The 15,766-nt window shown below is 48.3% G+C and overlaps 7 protein-coding genes across 7 annotated transcripts; 1 reads left to right on the top strand and 6 right to left on the bottom strand.

The window, feature by feature from the left end:
• Positions 1–2: 2 nt before the first annotated feature.
• Positions 3–5,530, bottom strand: V1513DRAFT_203111 (uncharacterized protein). Its single transcript, XM_066894342.1, has 5 exons — positions 5,427–5,530; positions 3,199–5,376; positions 1,903–3,147; positions 161–1,851; positions 3–103 (listed from the first exon to the last, which is right to left on the bottom strand). Exons 2-5 carry the CDS (start codon positions 5,371–5,373, stop codon positions 49–51), a joined length of 5,166 nt encoding a protein of 1,721 aa, XP_066751671.1. The 5' UTR covers positions 5,374–5,376; positions 5,427–5,530; the 3' UTR covers positions 3–48.
• Positions 5,531–7,063: 1,533 nt separating this feature from the next.
• On the bottom strand, positions 7,064–7,327 carry V1513DRAFT_427098 (uncharacterized protein; the record flags this gene model as incomplete). Its single annotated transcript, XM_066896208.1, has 1 exon — positions 7,064–7,327. One exon carries the CDS (start codon positions 7,325–7,327, stop codon positions 7,064–7,066), a length of 264 nt encoding a protein of 87 aa, XP_066751672.1.
• Positions 7,328–7,772: 445 nt separating this feature from the next.
• Positions 7,773–8,318, bottom strand: V1513DRAFT_359389 (uncharacterized protein; the record flags this gene model as incomplete). Its single annotated transcript, XM_066894728.1, has 1 exon — positions 7,773–8,318. A coding segment is annotated over one exon (546 nt), but the record flags the coding sequence as incomplete, so codon positions are not given.
• A 1,140-nt stretch (positions 8,319–9,458) lies between these two features.
• Positions 9,459–10,653, bottom strand: V1513DRAFT_204311 (pseudouridine synthase). Its single transcript, XM_066894345.1, has 4 exons — positions 10,330–10,653; positions 10,212–10,277; positions 9,775–10,155; positions 9,459–9,715 (listed from the first exon to the last, which is right to left on the bottom strand). Exons 1-4 carry the CDS (start codon positions 10,585–10,587, stop codon positions 9,554–9,556), a joined length of 867 nt encoding a protein of 288 aa, XP_066751674.1. The 5' UTR covers positions 10,588–10,653; the 3' UTR covers positions 9,459–9,553.
• A 51-nt stretch (positions 10,654–10,704) lies between these two features.
• Positions 10,705–12,487, bottom strand: V1513DRAFT_450862 (uncharacterized protein). The gene has a single exon (XM_066898871.1). The coding sequence runs from the start codon at positions 12,209–12,211 to the stop codon at positions 10,817–10,819; it is 1,395 nt and encodes a 464-aa protein (XP_066751675.1). The 5' UTR covers positions 12,212–12,487; the 3' UTR covers positions 10,705–10,816.
• Positions 12,488–12,518: 31 nt separating this feature from the next.
• V1513DRAFT_204344 (uncharacterized protein) lies at positions 12,519–13,811 on the top strand. The gene is made up of 3 exons (XM_066894346.1): positions 12,519–13,586; positions 13,649–13,721; positions 13,774–13,811. The coding sequence occupies exon 1, from the start codon at positions 12,685–12,687 to the stop codon at positions 13,453–13,455; it is 771 nt and encodes a 256-aa protein (XP_066751676.1). The 5' UTR covers positions 12,519–12,684; the 3' UTR covers positions 13,456–13,586; positions 13,649–13,721; positions 13,774–13,811.
• A 584-nt stretch (positions 13,812–14,395) lies between these two features.
• Positions 14,396–15,229, bottom strand: V1513DRAFT_204353 (ornithine decarboxylase antizyme-domain-containing protein). The gene has a single exon (XM_066894347.1). The coding sequence runs from the start codon at positions 15,142–15,144 to the stop codon at positions 14,764–14,766; it is 381 nt and encodes a 126-aa protein (XP_066751677.1). The 5' UTR covers positions 15,145–15,229; the 3' UTR covers positions 14,396–14,763.
• Positions 15,230–15,766: the final 537 nt, after the last annotated feature.

Genomic DNA, 15,766 nt, shown 5'->3' on the forward strand with positions numbered 1-15,766 from the left:
ATCTTTATGTACATAAATTACAATTCCCTTAACATCAATCTGAAACAACTAATCGTAGATTTCAATTGGCGGGATTCTGTCGATATTGTAAAACCAATTTCCACTATACGAATAGTTAGCCAATATCATAAGGATTTAACTCAGATCAAAGCGTACGTACGCCTCTTCTTCCTTGAGCAACCAGTCCGACGGGAAGACGATCAAGTGCCCACGAATATCATTCAACATATTCTCAGCAGCTTCTTTATCCAAAACATTGTCAATTGTGCTGCTACGCTTTCTGCGCGCTCGCCTGGTAGTGCCGGGATGGATGCTGCTGTCGGTCGCACGACGGCGACGACGGCTCCCAGTACCGTTACTGCCTGCAGCCTGCACATCATCATCGGATCCTGTGTGCTTGTCTATCATGGTTTCATTACCGTGGGTCGAATCTGGTGAAAATTGATCCTTAGACTGCTCCTTTGCATTTGATAAAGTGGACGAAATATTCGACACCATGCGCTCCCCTTCGACGGCTACCGCTGCAGGAAATGGACCATTATTCGCTGTCGTTCCAATGCCGCCAGCACCACTCCCGCTTTGCGGTCCAAGCTTGCGACCAGCACGATCTTCAGAAAATCCAAAGACAGTACCCCTTTGCATTTGGGCAAACTTCTCGCCATGTGCAACATAGGCCTTGTAGTCTTTCCACGTACGCACTTCGTTGTCAGGCTGGCATCTGAAGACTTCACGGTAGATGTTAGTATTGTTGAGCGCATGTGCGAGCCAGATATCATAATAAAAACTCTCATCGAGTGGATCTTCAAATGAGAACGGACTAATGCTCTTCAAAGTCTTTGTCTCTGTCTCGAGTATCTCCCGCATTTCAGTATCTGCCAAATATGACTTTGCCGGATCCAACGTAAGAGACCCAATGCGCCGCTCAAAATCAACTGGCTCTTCAGTGGGACGCTCAACATTGGCATCTATATGATTCGGCAGTTCGTTCGCCTCCTCGATGATATTAGCACTACTGAGTCGATGACCAGCCGGTAAAGATATTTCTCGAGTATGTTCTCTGTCGCTGGCGTCTACTACCTCGGAATATCGCTTCTCGCGAATGCGCCGGCGGATGGCTTCCTCCATTTTTGCCTCTGCCTCGCCGCTTTCGTGCATACGATCCGGCCCATAACCAGCGAGATCCGCGGCGCGAAACTCCCTGTCAATCTCGTGCTGCTGGCTCTCAAGGTCCTGAATTCCCATCTCCATGGGGCTAAAATTGGGCGAACTGTTTCTGTGAGCATCAGCCGAAGACTCGGCGATCTCATCGCCATAAGGATCGATAACTGGACCCTTTCCGTCTGTCGAATTCACGCGAAATCTCGAAGTACTGGGCCCAGCAGCAGAAGATGTCAGCGACACAAAGCTTGAGTCGTCATCGCTGTGAATGTGGTCACTATTGCTTTCCTCCTCCACATGCGATTCGTACATCCTGTCATTAGTGATTGCCTCGTCGTGGACCATACTTTGCGGTCGGGGACCAACATCACGAAGCTTCTCCAGCGTCGTCCAAATATTTTGTCTGTTGAGATCAAATGCGATATCTTGCTGCTCATCTTTTGCAGGCGACATGGCTTGCCGTTCGAGTTCGTCGAGCGCATCGACGTCAATACCCAGATGTTCGCGCATCAAACGGACTCGCAAGGTATGTGGGAAGCGACCGACCATGTATGGCTGACCACCCATAGACGACTCAATTTGGTCCGTATCGCGTACAAAGGCAGCTACTTCGGAATCTCTGGAGCCACGCATCGACCGCTCATTGATATTGGCAGAGCCAATGATTGCAACGCGGTCATCCACAACCAAAATCTGTAATGATGATTAGGAACAACTACACCGATCAGAACCAGTCAAACCCACCTTCGCGTGAATATACAGCTGCTCTGTGACAAGCTGTCGGCTAGGTCCCACAAATCCCCATTTTCTCAACGCGAAGAACTGAACGTAATCCTCTGGATTAATTCCCGCACGCTCCAATCTCCCAAATATACTGTTTGGACCCCGCGAAATTGTCCTGAACTGGCACTGCATAATCAATCGCACAGAAGTACCATCCTGTTGATCTACTTCAGCTTCAAAACCTGGCATGAGCGGAATTATTATCACTGCACGCCAGTTTTCGTCGTGTTTGTGTGCACGCATTATGCGCTCGACGAGAGCATCCCCGATCTGGTTCTCGATGACTGTGCCATCGACAGTAGTCGAAGAAATGAAGAATTGATTTTCGATGTAGACGAAGTGGTCTGATTGTTCAATTGCTTTGAGATACGCGTTCAGAATCGAATGCTCAACCTTGTCATTGCGCATACCAAGCGACCATCCGCATGCTGATCGGAGAAGTTGAACTTCGCACGTACCCAGGTGGCCCATAATCTCGATCTCGGCATCGGTGAAGTCTGGCGGTGGCAGAAGCACCGGAGCAGGTCGGGTCGAGTGCTTTTGGCGAATCAGATAGTTCCATCGTTGAACGAAATGACGTGCAGCATCGCGAGCGGGTTGACCGACAATCTGCATGTGAACATCGTGCCACGGCATTCGAGGAACTTTCGCGCGATCGTACATATCGTCATAAGGCTTGTGAAGTTCGTAGAAATCCTGTACACGAGCATTTGAGTAGTCCTTCCCAACCCATAATTGAGTGTCTTGTCCAAAATCGACTCTGCTGCCTCGGTCGAACCCAGTCGGCTTATTGTCTGTCAAAACATGCTGTGGAGTGTCCCACCTACCAAAGCACAGATCTAAACCACCAATGAAGGCAATAACATGATCAACTATGACTAGCTTTTCATGATGCGCCCAGAACAAGATATTCTGACGGAATTGGTTGGGTGATCGCGCTACAAAGATATTCCGATGGAGATCGAGAAGAGACTGCTTGGTGTACTGTGAGTCAATCGGAATTGCAGCTCCGACATTGCGATACAGAATAACAAATATTTTGACACCCTCTTCAGCCTTGCGTTTGAGTAATCTATCGAGGCGCCATTGCTGATTACCGTGCGCCGGACGACGGAGATAGATCTCAGGACTGAGCCACCAATCATGTATATATATCACATCTTTCGCCATATCGATTGCATGACTAACGTTCCAAAAATAGTCCCGCTATAAACTTGTTAGTAACTAATCGTCATTCGGTCAGATAACTTGACTTACTCCATCTACAAACCATTGGGCAGAGACGTTATATCTGACAGGTGCAAAACTATCAAAGCGATGGCTCTTGGACCACAAAGTATGGCTCTGCATATATTCAATACTGTCTATCCACTGCTTCATTTGTTTGTCCGAAAGAGCCAGCAACTTCACTTTGCGCTCCGAATTCTCTAACTTTAGTGTAACTCGAAGCTTGGTACTTTCCTGCACGGACCGCGTGATACTCTTTTGCTGTCTGTTACCGTTTTCGTCTCCTTCCGCATCATTATTGTCTTCCCTATGCAAAGCGCCTCTGGCTTTATAAGAGTACTTAAAATCGCCGTCAACCATGATAACATCAACCGGCACGACGTCCAGCATACTGTCGACAACGAGAATGTATGAATGTCGAATTAAAAACCATTTTGGCTTGTACCGTGTAAACATAGATATAATATGCTTCGGTCTTAAATTTTGCGTTCTCCAACTGCGAGATGAGGATGTAGAAATTACTGACAACTGACCTTCCTTCCCATGATATGACCTCTCAATCGACAATCTCAATCCCATAGCAGACAACTCTAGAAACTTGCAAATACGGTTCGCATCACCCTGGAAGATCATCAACTGAATCAAGCTTTTAAGGTAGGCTTCTAGTTGATGCCTTTGATTTTCAATAAATTTGAAATGCTTTTGCGATGCTTGCTGTGACTGAGTATGAGAGTAACCACGTGAATACGCTGGTCCAGGCGAGCTTGGTGGAATTGGACTGTCTTCTGTCGGAACACTGACAAGACTCTGCTTAGAGTTGAGCCCCCCTCGTCTGAGTATGCTAAGCTTGTCTCCATCACTCTCATCGATGAGACCACGTACACCTCGAAGATAAGGAATAGCGGCTTTTGGAAAATGCGGTATGTCGGGGGCAGGAGTTACACCCATAGTACCTCCAGTGGTAGAGGAATAAATATTCCTCTGGATATTAAGCATACGCAATCTAGAATGCAATGTGAAAAAGTCCCTGAAATCGCGATGAATGACCCATTTCATTCGCGTAGGGCCTGATCCATACTCCAGTTCAATTCGGAATATGGTATGCTGGCGATCCTCTTGACGTGTAGAGTCCGTGATTTTGACTTTCAGCTGCTCCAGCAAAACTGGTAGTCGTCGTTGGCCCTTTTCGTCTCTCTTGAACGACGAGGCAAGTATCACTGCCGCTGGGGCGCCGGCGGACAGCTCGGCAATAAGTGCCGCTGACTTTTCGTGATCGTGAGTTATGTCTTCTTCTTTCTTCTTTTTCGTGAAGTTCATGAATCTCAACGTCGATCGAATCTCCTTCCAACGGTGAGGGTTGAGACCAGCTATAGCCCCATGATGTTCCTGTTCGCCGGCATCAACGTCCAAGGTGGACCCGTGCCTTGAGCCGGATTCGTCATTGTGGAATCCCGCAAACCGCATAAGTGATGGAGCAATCTTGCGCGACTTTACACTATCTGAAATCGCTGATATGGTTGCACGCCGAGGCATAGAAGCTTTAGGAGCAACGGGACTTGTTGTGTCAGACGACGCAGTATCTCTTCTGTCTTCCTGCGCTTTGTCGATAACAGAATTGCGATTGCTCGTGCCCGCCTCTCCTTCCTCAGTAGCCATTGCAGTTCTTAACCGATCCAGCCAACCGTCCGCCGCTGAAAACAGTTTCCCCCATCCAGCACCGTTTTCCGGTGTGTGCGGCGTATGAGTTTCATCTCGCGATTCGGTTGGCGAACTGCTTTCTGCAAATGTCAACGCTCGCTGCTGTGGTAGACTCATAAGACGTTTATGTTTTGCGGTCGGTGTGTCGACGATCTGCTCGCCGTTTGTAGGCTCCGAACTGTTGCGAAGTGTGGCAGGTACGTTCGAGTCTGAGCTGACACGTCGGATTCTTGGCACAGTTTCATCGGCGTCTGCGGGTGCTTCGCGCTCTGCATATGGAAATCCGGTCTTGCCGCTCGAGTCAGTATCGTCGCTGGAGTCAGCGTCCTCGCTGATTTTGTTTCTTTCCTTGTTACTGGTTGCAAATAGCCGAGGCAGCTTCTCCGCAACAGCAGCTGTCGACGACTTCTCGTGCTCTCCATGTGAATGCTTCCCGAGGTCGTCCTCGCCAACGTTATGCTGTTTATTCGGTGGTTGCTTAACGAGGATCTCCACAGCAGCGGTCATGGTCTACCTCATATATGTTAGCGACTGATCTCGCCGTTCGCATCAATCCATACCGCGCAGACAGCGTATGCCACACTAAGAAATACAAGCAGCCTTATATGTATTAAAATATATTTGCTACTGATTATGCGACAACAGAATAATTGGGTGCTTTCATTGTTGTCTATGCTCCCTGCCGCGTATTCGTGCTAGCATCAGTTGTGTACTCTCTACCAACGCCGTATTACGGTTAGGGACAAACAGAGCGAAGTTGGGACTGAGCTGATGGCGCTAATCCATATGCGGAATGCGTGTCGTCACTCTGCGCCTTTATGCCGACCACATCGTGTGCGGCTCCCACGAACCCATCTGTGCCGATTGGTTATTGTACAGTTTGTTCAATGGAATCCACATCTTTGATATGAGTACCTGTAAAATCGACCATGCTCGTGCTTTTGCTGGCCAAAAGAAGTTCTGCTGAAGCCAGTTGGCTCTACGACAAACTGGCACTTGTTTTGGTGGGATCACGTTGTGGCTCAACTTCTAGGGCAACACTGGGTGCCTTCCCGTAGCTCGAGATTTACCGGGCTCGCAAACGAAATTCACAAATCAATGAATTGACCCTTGAAATATTGCCTACTCAACTGCCAGATCTATGAATTCGATGGTCGGGTTGCGCAAAAAAGTTACGGGAGCCGCTAATTACATCAGCAGTGATCCCACTGAACCCCATTCATCTTCTTTGTTTTCTCACCTACCTTTTATCCTACCTTGTGTCTTGGCAATTGAGGTCTAATCTGTTGATCGTCACAGTAACGTTCTTAAAATCAGAGAAATTATCAATATATCAGCCTGGTGGATGCATCCAGTCTGCCTTGGCGATGCCTTCCAAACCGGACGCTACAGGATACCCATAAGTTGTGGTGGGGAAGATTTTCTAGCGTTTGGCTTGCAATTGACGGAGTGTGTGTCATTCCCTCTAAAAAAATCTTCTTGACCTTTACTAGGCGCCATCAGTGGGTTTAGATCTTTATGGCGGCAGCTAGCTGGCAGGCTTCTCAACTACTTCGCAATTACCAACTTTAAACATTCCAAGGAAGCCTATCCTCGACAGTTTTCGGAGATTGCTTTGTCCCCAGAGTCGATCTATGTACTGCAGGCCGCATGGCCGTACTTCAGTTTGCAAAAATGGATATTTAATCCCTGTCTTTGTAGATTTATTCGTTCACATATAAATTAAATTCCATTTCAGCACCTAGGAGATGATGGTGTCCTGGTTGCGCTAATTGCCGAAAGAGTGGCAGTTACAGTGGGACATGCGATTGAACTCCAAAAAATTGGTTTTATCACTGTCGACATACGAAGATTGAACAAGCGAGTGCATGATCACATATTCACACATCCTATTTTAGTTATCGATGGGTTGACGAGATTTTCAGCCCTCCAGTCGCACCACAGCATCCCAGGCACTCTATTCTTAAATCTAAAGGGTGGCAAAGCCAAAATATTGAGTAGCAAATAACTAGTCATCTTAATGCGACTATCACTTCCTCGACTGGTAGTCTTTTACTTTTGTCACTAGTTACATCCTGCGACTTTCTAGAGCTACCATTGTGAAGAATCATCTTAGATCGTACTTCCTCAGTAGCTCTTGCCACGTTTAAAGGTCATCGCCATAATCGTCTTCAAACGTCAATAAGAACCGCGTGATCTAGGTGCTCATGCCTGCAGTGTATTCCTTTGTGTACTCAGTCACCAAATCGACAGTCGCCAGGCCGTCGTCCGTGGTCTCCGCGTCAAGCTCGACTATCCTGATCTGGCTTATTCGGAATTCTGTCTTGTGTAACCAGAAGTGCCTGTTAACCTGTCCGAGAGCTCTCCTCTCATCGGAATCCAGATCAACTTGACCGAGTTCAGAAAGTCGTCCGCGAATTCCCAGCTCTGCTAAATGTCGAGCTTCAACGTAGGCCTGCATGCCTCGCGTCCGCACCTCCTGCCGGGATCCAACAAAACTTGTACTCCGACATGTCGTTCCGGCCGATGTATCGACGCCGCGTGACTGCAGTTCCTCTCAAGACGACAGAACACGGCGGAACAAGAAATCAAATGACACGCGGAAGTATCGGTCTAGTGAATAACCAGCCTGTAAGACACTAATAGTGATCAGGACATCGACCTCGTCGTTAGGCTGGACAAGGAATCGTTTAATCCAGTCGTCATCTTAGACGCCAGCCCAGATGCCCTTGATCCTTCTAGCCGCTTCTTCGCCAAAGCGCTCTGTCGCGACCTTCCTCAGCAACGATAGCAGCAGGCCAGAATGAAGTGCTCTAGTGGTGAAGACGACAGTTGGCATCGTCGAACGACCGGTCTGCCAGTCGAAGTGGCGGATATACCAGCCCACAAAGGTACGCAGTCAGGGTCCGGCCTCCAGAGCTGCGCGAGGTCAACACTTTCATGGGATGCAACACGACTGGTGTGTTTATTTTCCTCCGAATGATTCCAGGACTGCCGGCGTCGAGGTCCATGCATCGCATATAGAACGCTATCGTAGTCTCTGGTATTCTATGTTGCATGCATATTACCCGACCGGCATCCTGTAGGAGCCTCTCAAACATCCTCATAACATCCGGCAGGAAATTGGCGATGGTGCCGGCGAGAAAGTGATATTTGACGAATACACATTCGTCAATGATGATCAGGTCGCACGACTCCGCCTCGGACCGTAGCTTACAGACACTGTCAAGACATACGACACACCGACTCCTCTGCGCTCTCGCAGCCGGTGTCTGTGCCCAAAAACCATTGTCCAGGTAGCAAGGCAGCCCGAGCTCGGCCGAAAGGTAACGCGCCAGAGACTGACGCAACGTGATTGATAGCACTGATAGCCAGGGATTCGCTCTGAGGTATTCTCGGACAGTATGTGTCTTGCCCGTGTCCATAGGCGCGTCCAAGAAGAACAGCCCGTAGTGTCGAAGTAGATATCCGCGTGGCCCGGCCATTTCGCGTCGCCAAGATGCACAACCTCGTCACCTTCGGCCACGAACCCATACTGGTCCGCACACTGAATGACGGCTGTCAAATAAGTACAGTTAAAGCAATAGATCACCATTTGACCCGTCGCTCTTTCTATACAGGCAGCACTAGCCGTCCCAATCCCGCTGTCTATTCGCACCTGGCCTGCTTGTCGACGTTCATCTTGGACAGTAAACTTAGACAACATCGCCGTCGGCTAGATCGCGGCAAAAGAGTCTGGCTCCGGAGTCCAGCACTTACACCTCGTCGTTATCGATCATGTTTTACCCTGCATCAGACCGGGTTGGGATCTCCCGCGCTCAACGACGTGCGCGCTGATGAACACGCGAGCCTCGTCGCTCATGTTGTCAGGCTGGTTCGCTGCATTCCTATATATCTCCAGCGGGCACTATGGACAGAACGCATCGGCATCCAGGGACGTGGTCTGACGGACACGACCCTTGCTTCTGCAAACTCGCCCCTATCGTTCACGAGCAACTCGACTAACCGCCGAAAGCTCGGCAGAGGCCGCCAATCGTAACATTGCGCATCAGGCGGCCCGGTCGGCGAGGGAAGAGGACAACACCGTCTTCGCCTACAATCTGCAACGGCCGCGCCTTCCCGAGCTTGATGCTTTCGACCAGACGGCACTGCTGCGAAGCTTTGTAGACAGACAGGTCATCAACGCCGACCCCGTATGCGCGGCGCAGAATCGGATGTGGTTCACCTGTCGCGTTGATGATCGAACCCAGGAACCTCTCAGATATACCTGAAGCTCAAAGACGAACGCAAACCCGCTCCAGACTGCGTCGTCGAACAGCACTTGGTGATGCAAGTAGCGAATGCTGTGCTTCCCTAAGTCGCATGCCTGTAACACGCAGCCTCTCGCTCTCTCCTCGGCGGTCAACGTGGGAAATGCCAACCCCACATACTGCCTGATTTGAGCTCGTAAGGCTACCGTGAGGTGTTAATCCTTCTCAGTGAACGTTATCTCGATGTCTAGGTAAAGCTTACACGGCTCTCGTGGAAATGACTTCGTACACGCTGGGCAAGATTGGACGACCTCTGAGATAGTCGTAAATCCCCTTGAAGGTTGCCACGAGAAACGTCTTGCCGATGTATTCTCTCCATCTGTCCGTCCTGCGCCCAAAAGCTTTTGTTGTTCGACGCGTCCTGATCCGCTTTCGCATTATTCAGTGTGCCGAAAAACTTGACAGACCGCACTGTGCGATGGTGCACCTGGCCAAAGATTCGGATATACCTCATTAGTGATAGGATCAACAACACCGGCCCAAACATCGTTTACTCCCCAGAGTATCGGCGCCGTAATAGCGTCCCAGTGGAGACCGGTCTAAACGTGGAATGGTCAGCACGCACGCCTCAATGATTCAATAACCACACATATTTCACCTTAAAGTCTAATCTCCAGGAATGCAGAGCCATGCACCGTGTTGCGCCGACAGGTTGATAGTGGTCCGCGCTGTATCCGTACCGTACATCCCCGACAATAGGAGCCTCTAGAACGTAAGCGCAATGACGACGCAGCTGATGTTTGCGACCAGTTACAGGCTCCAACGCAAGCAGGATCCTTCCATTGCCAAGGACCTTCAACACTTCAAATTTGGTTACGGCCTGGAGCAGTTCCGGGTCCTTTTCGTACAGTAATGGTCGTGAAATAGTTCCCGATATGTGAGAGTTGTCAGTATTCAATGCAACATCCTCAGGCGGATTTGATACAATGCGACCAAGTCTTAGTGGGCTGTTTCGTTCCGGTGCAACAATCGCAAGATACTGCTTGTTGTTAGCAAAACACACATGCGTTTATTCGCTGAACTTTGAGAGCGTACTGTCTTTTTTAATTGCCAACCTTTATCACCACCCATCTTCAAGTTTTTTGAAAAGTTTCTCGCAGCCTAATTCTTTTTAGTCGCAGAACGTACATTACAGTGTATGATCCTCACACACCTGCAAACTAGTAGCAACTACCATCGCACCAGTGACTCCGTAGTCCAACCGATGCACAAGTTTCGGTTCAGTAAATGGTGCCTCAGGCTTTTCCGGAAACAACTCCTGGTGGCTCCGGGCAAGGAGGTCGAGCAGCGTTAACTGCTTGTCGGACGTTCGACCGAATTTGGACGCAGCGTGGTTGACCTGGGAGTACACTAACGGCGGCTTATTAATGATTGTAAAGTGTCGCGTATGCCGTAGTATTGGAACCTCCATTATCGCAGTTTCTTAAAATTCTACATAAGAAATTGCGTTGCGAATTTAAAATAGCCCGGTCGTCGGCTTGCGTTGTGAAATTTAATGAGCCGCATGATACAAACGTGCCGAGATCCTCGACAAGCTTATGGCTCCAGCAATTTCACTGTTCTACGCACATGTATAGGAAGATTTTAGCCCCGAACACTGAAGAGTAACACATAATTTAAGTTGATAAATATATGCCACGCTAAACGACTGCATCCCTCGCCGTTCCTCGACGAAACAGAATCTCTTTCGGCGGACCAATAACTCCTAGATCCACTCCGACCACAAAAACTCGATCAGAATTAAAAGCAAAGCATTTGTCGGACAGAAAGCCAACGCCCTGTGGATCAAATTTTAGAATCAGTAATCGTTCTATAGACACGACTTTGTCAACAAGCGCGAACGCGGTGTTTCCTGCTCCATAGTACAGCTTCACAGTAGCACCTTCGTGGAATGCAGATGGTACGTCCGTGTCCAACTGGACTGTTAGATCGACTCGAGGATTTCCGGCTGTTGTGAGTGACACTTCGGTAAGTAGAGTTACGATAGCATCGCGAGAAACATTGTGCAAGAGTTGCAAACTACTTGTACCAACGTATGCTTTTCCAGATTGTCCCTCAACAAGAGCCCCTATTTCCGTCCCAAGATGAGATCGCAACTCTAGAACTTTGCATTTGTGAAAGCTATTAACAGCTATCGGGCCTAGTGTGTAACACCTGCCACAAAGCAAATGGCCTTTAACGCACACGATGTCGAGTTCAAACAGTGCTGATTCAAGCTGACATAGATTTGTAACGTTGCACACATTTGAACCATCAAAGTTGTACAATGAATCTGGCCGAATGGAAGAAGTGAGTAGTGGCAGTTTTGGATCTGTTTGTGTTAGATGATCGCGGGTATACCAGCTGATATAATCCCGTAGCTCTTTCATCTGGGTATTGGATGACGTCGGAATAGCCGACACAGTTAGACCTGAAGAGTCGGTATACTCTGGGCCACCGAAGACTGTTACCGGCACTTGATATTTCTCTGTAATATATCTCTGGATATTGCCGGTTCCGTCCTTAATATCAGTGTCAACGACGACCATAACTTTTTTGCCATAGACCATCATTATATCCAAATTAATGTCACGATATTTCTTCTCCATCGTACCGATCCTCAGAACAACAGCATCCGGTCTCCACAGTGTCAACGCTTTTAACAACCGATGTCCCTTGCGAACGTCTTTATGCGACACTGAGCTGATAACATGAACGCAACAGTCAGTGCACCCATTCTTGGGATTTATGACATTGATGAGAAATTGCCTATATGCCGGTGTAGAAATCTCGTAAACACTGTTATTTAAACAAAGATAGTCAAGCAAAGATACAGGATTAGTAGGCAAGATATTCTCCACGACATATATTCTCAAGGGACAGATCTGGGCCGTCACCGTGACGCGTGGCAGAAGCTCTTGCGCGTCATCGCTCTCCAGAGACCGCAGACTGGACAGCGATGAAATCGGCGACGATGCGACAAATGGGGAACTAAGGTCACTGTTGGTTCCCGTGCCGGGGCTCAAATCGTTGCCGAGAATGTCTGCAAGTGTCATATGAAGTGATCTGGAGTCAGCGAACGAGCAATCAGAAACGAATGTGGTAGGGTATTTATGTAGCTACAGTCGAAACAAGGACAGTAACAGCCATAACTAGAGTATCTAGGGTTCATACTAAACGATGTTCCATTTTCTCAATCAAATAATTGTAGTCTCATATCACCTGAATTACAACGGGAACTACTTCAGTCAGCTAATAATTGCTAAACGAGGCAAATCGCGGTATGCGATAAGAAAATTAGGCCGGCGGCACCGACAGTTCAATAATCACCCTGAACCCTTTTCCAGATTGTCCCTCAACAAGAGCCCCTATTTACGTCCCAAGATGAGATCGCAACTCTAGTACTTTGCTGGTCTCGAAAGAGGCGTGAGTTCGAACCTCACTGCTCTCACCAAATCGACCTATTTAACCAACTAGGCCCGCTATCGTAACCCAAGAAAATTTTTTTTTTCGAGCAATTACCGTGAAGATGGCTAGATTGAGTCGCCCGTCCCTAGCGGCAGTGGCTACGCAGAGCCAGGAGGATCTTGACTACGACGTGCAAAAATGGATTGATGCTGCAAGGGATAGTGTGGCGGCCAGCCCTGGCCAAATCAATGCGGCCATCAGACAGTTGCTGGATGGAGACATGGATCGAGCGACGATGGAAGCAGTCCTTCGGGCATTGACCGCGGACAGCATGTATCTAACTTCAACTGCTGAGGAATTTAATCAGCTTACCAATGACCTTGAGGCAGCGACGAAGGGCACCGAGTTGCTCCGCGAAGCATTGGCTCAAGCTGACGTAGAGACGGATTTAGCTCGCAAGGAGGCTGAAGACGCTCAAAAATACGCCAATCAAGCCCGAGAAGCAACTGTCTCAGCCGGAGGATTCGCAGCGGCGGAAGCTGTGCATCCATCGAAGCCGAGAGAATTTAAGGGTACCAAATTTGATGGCAAGTCAAAGAATTTGGACCGCTTCTTAAACCGGCTCGAGCTGGATTTTAGGCTCTATCGTGATGGGTTCCCGACCGACGAATTCAAGGTAGCGTATGCGATCACTGGATTGGGTGAGAAGCCAGCATACTGGGTGCAGCAATTTTATCGGAAAGACCCTAAGAACGTTTTGAAGCGCTGGGAGGCCTTCAGGAAGGAGCTAACGGACCACTACGAGGACCCAGACCTGCTGGCAAACCAACGAGCTTGCAGCACAATGGAGGGGACCTCTTGGACCACATTTCTGAGTTCGACACAGTTATAGGGCGGCATGCGAAAGAGCGCTTTGAAACGTTGATGAAACAACAGGCTCAGCATGTGTGGCTCGAAAGAGCATCTGGAGTCGAGGTAGAGGTAACCGATCTTATGTCGATCAGAGAAGACGTATATGAGCAGGTTGGAGCCGTCCTTTCCCGTTGACTCTGTGTGTGTGATGGAACTAATAGTGCCTTTTGCAGTATATGTCATCCAAACCTGACAAAGATCACAACCTTTTCTCCTAAATGGTGTTTTTGCTCGCCCAACCGAAAGGTGCTGTTGTTGCTCGCCCGACCGAAAGGTGCTGTTGCTGATGCTGTCGCAGAATCGCGTCAAGATGGTCCCGGCTACCTGTGTCGTCAAGTCAGACAAGAACAGGATGATGCCCCTGCATCCAAGTCGAAACGAGTTGCAAAACGCAAACGAGATGAAGTACTGGACAACGAGTGCGTATGAACGCGCACATGAATGAATTTTAGGTAAGTGCAAGACAAACTGGTATGGTTCCATTGAGAAAATGCTAAACTGTGCTAATTCTTATAGGAGAATCATTAGGCAGGGACGTCTACAATCGATCATACAACCATACGCAGACGCAAGGTGGATCAACCGCAAAGTTCATCGAATCTTTGCGGGGTGAAGGCTACATATACCAAACAAAACTGACTATGGATAATACCATTGAGGCTTTGTTCTTTTGCAAGCCTGATGACGTTCAAAGGGCACGCCTGTACAGTCAGGTGGTTATCCTTGACGCTACATACAATACAAACAAGTTTAAAATGCCTTTGGTAAATATGGTGACCGTCGAACAGCAATATGCGCACGATCCGAGTGGCCTTGTGTTTTGTGACAAACGAGCAAACAAGCTCATACACATGGATTATGCAGCAATTGAGTGAGTGAAATTATATTAGACCTCGATCCACATATTAGAGTAGAGGTCTATAAAATTAATGCTAGAAGTGAATTCCTGAGCAATTAGAAGTGTGGCTGTGTGCCGCTGGGTAAAATGGGTACAACTTGAAATTTTAGCGTGTCCCAAAGAGGAATAGCGCATTAAAGCTCCATGATTCTCCTTCTGCACTTAACTTCTTGAACCATTACTTTGACTAATTCTTTGACGGAATAGAATAATTTCAATAACTGCAATAAACACATATAATTTATCAATCTTGGAACGACTAAGATATACAAGTGCCGGTACAATATTGACCGCAATATTATGTACAACCCGCAATCCGAAAACAAGCAAATTTAAAGCAACGAACAGCAACGCATAAAACTGTATTGCTCTTACAAACTACACGACGCACTACAAATCCATGTCCATAGCGACCCAAGCATCTGACAACGATCCGCCATTCACATTTGACGGACTCTTTAACAACACAAAACCGACCCAGTAAAAGTTCCTGATAAGCATAGGCAGATTCATGAGCTGCTTGTCGATGCAGATAACAGCACGTTCGCAATCGAGACATTCCGTCGCGAGGTCGAGAAGCGCAACGAGACCAGCTTTTAGTTCCATGTTGCTATCGGCCATCGACTTGTCGAAATAGATCAGTAGGGTGCGGTCGACAACGGCACCCATCCAGATATTCTCCTCAATATCGACGAGCTTGAAAAACACTGTGTCTGCTGGCGGCTGGCCTCTAGTTTGTCCCTTGACACGTCGCGGATACGCGACTTTCATGAGAGCCGCCACTGCCGGCGTAGCCTCGGATTTCGCTTTTGCCAGGTTAAACTCCTCCGACGTCCCCTCGTAGATCGCTGTCCCATTAGCAAAGAGTCTCTCACACTGCGATGCCAGGTCCAACGATGCCTTCCATGTTTCCACAGAAGGACTTTTCCTAAGTAGGGCCTCAGGGACGCCACTCTGCTACTCCGCCCAACGTAGTGCGATAATGGAAGGCGGCAGCCCCCGTAGCGGTAGAGTAGGTATAGCACGAAGCGAGGGTGGCGCCGACTGGAATTGCTTGGCCGTCATACATGTAATAGTTGGATTCAGTAGACGCGGATGGAGCGAAACGACCATTTCCATTGCGACTACTACTACTACTACTACTTAAATTGGTGGGATTACTTAAAAGATTCGCCATGAATGCTGATTGTCTCCTGGGTAAATGCTGAAAAAAAGGTTCTTCTGGTAAATATGGATGGACTGAAACGTAAGTCGATAACTGTCGATGATTAACGATTTAGCTGATAAGAGCGATTTCGAAATAGAACACAAAGTGCGGATAGACAAGGAAAGGGGGAAGAAACTTCCAAGACGGAGCGAGACGACGGTTCAAATGAGTAGATGGGTTAGGGAT

This window comes from Lipomyces chichibuensis (genome assembly GCF_038497645.1).
Source record: "Lipomyces chichibuensis strain CBS 12929 unplaced genomic scaffold V1513scaffold_37, whole genome shotgun sequence".
Classification (NCBI taxonomy): Eukaryota; Fungi; Ascomycota; class Lipomycetes; order Lipomycetales; family Lipomycetaceae; genus Lipomyces; species Lipomyces chichibuensis.

Coding starts and splice junctions, on each gene's coding strand:
- V1513DRAFT_204311 (XM_066894345.1), bottom strand. CDS start 10,587: ATGGAGGTTCCAATACTACGGCATACGCGACACTTTACAATCATTAAT. Junction 10,278..10,329: donor TAGTTGCTACTAGTTTGCAG/GTGTGTGAGGAT, acceptor AAAAAGAATTAG/GCTGCGAGAAACTTTTCAAA. Junction 10,156..10,211: donor GTTGGCAATTAAAAAAGACA/GTACGCTCTCAA, acceptor AACAACAAGCAG/TATCTTGCGATTGTTGCACC.
- V1513DRAFT_203111 (XM_066894342.1), bottom strand. CDS start 5,373: ATGACCGCTGCTGTGGAGATCCTCGTTAAGCAACCACCGAATAAACAG. Junction 1,852..1,902: donor AGCTGTATATTCACGCGAAG/GTGGGTTTGACT, acceptor TCATCATTACAG/ATTTTGGTTGTGGATGACCG. Junction 104..160: donor TTGCTCAAGGAAGAAGAGGC/GTACGTACGCTT, acceptor CTATTCGTATAG/TGGAAATTGGTTTTACAATA.
- V1513DRAFT_450862 (XM_066898871.1), bottom strand. CDS start 12,211: ATGACACTTGCAGACATTCTCGGCAACGATTTGAGCCCCGGCACGGGA.
- V1513DRAFT_204344 (XM_066894346.1), top strand. CDS start 12,685: ATGGCTAGATTGAGTCGCCCGTCCCTAGCGGCAGTGGCTACGCAGAGC.
- V1513DRAFT_204353 (XM_066894347.1), bottom strand. CDS start 15,144: ATGAAAGTCGCGTATCCGCGACGTGTCAAGGGACAAACTAGAGGCCAG.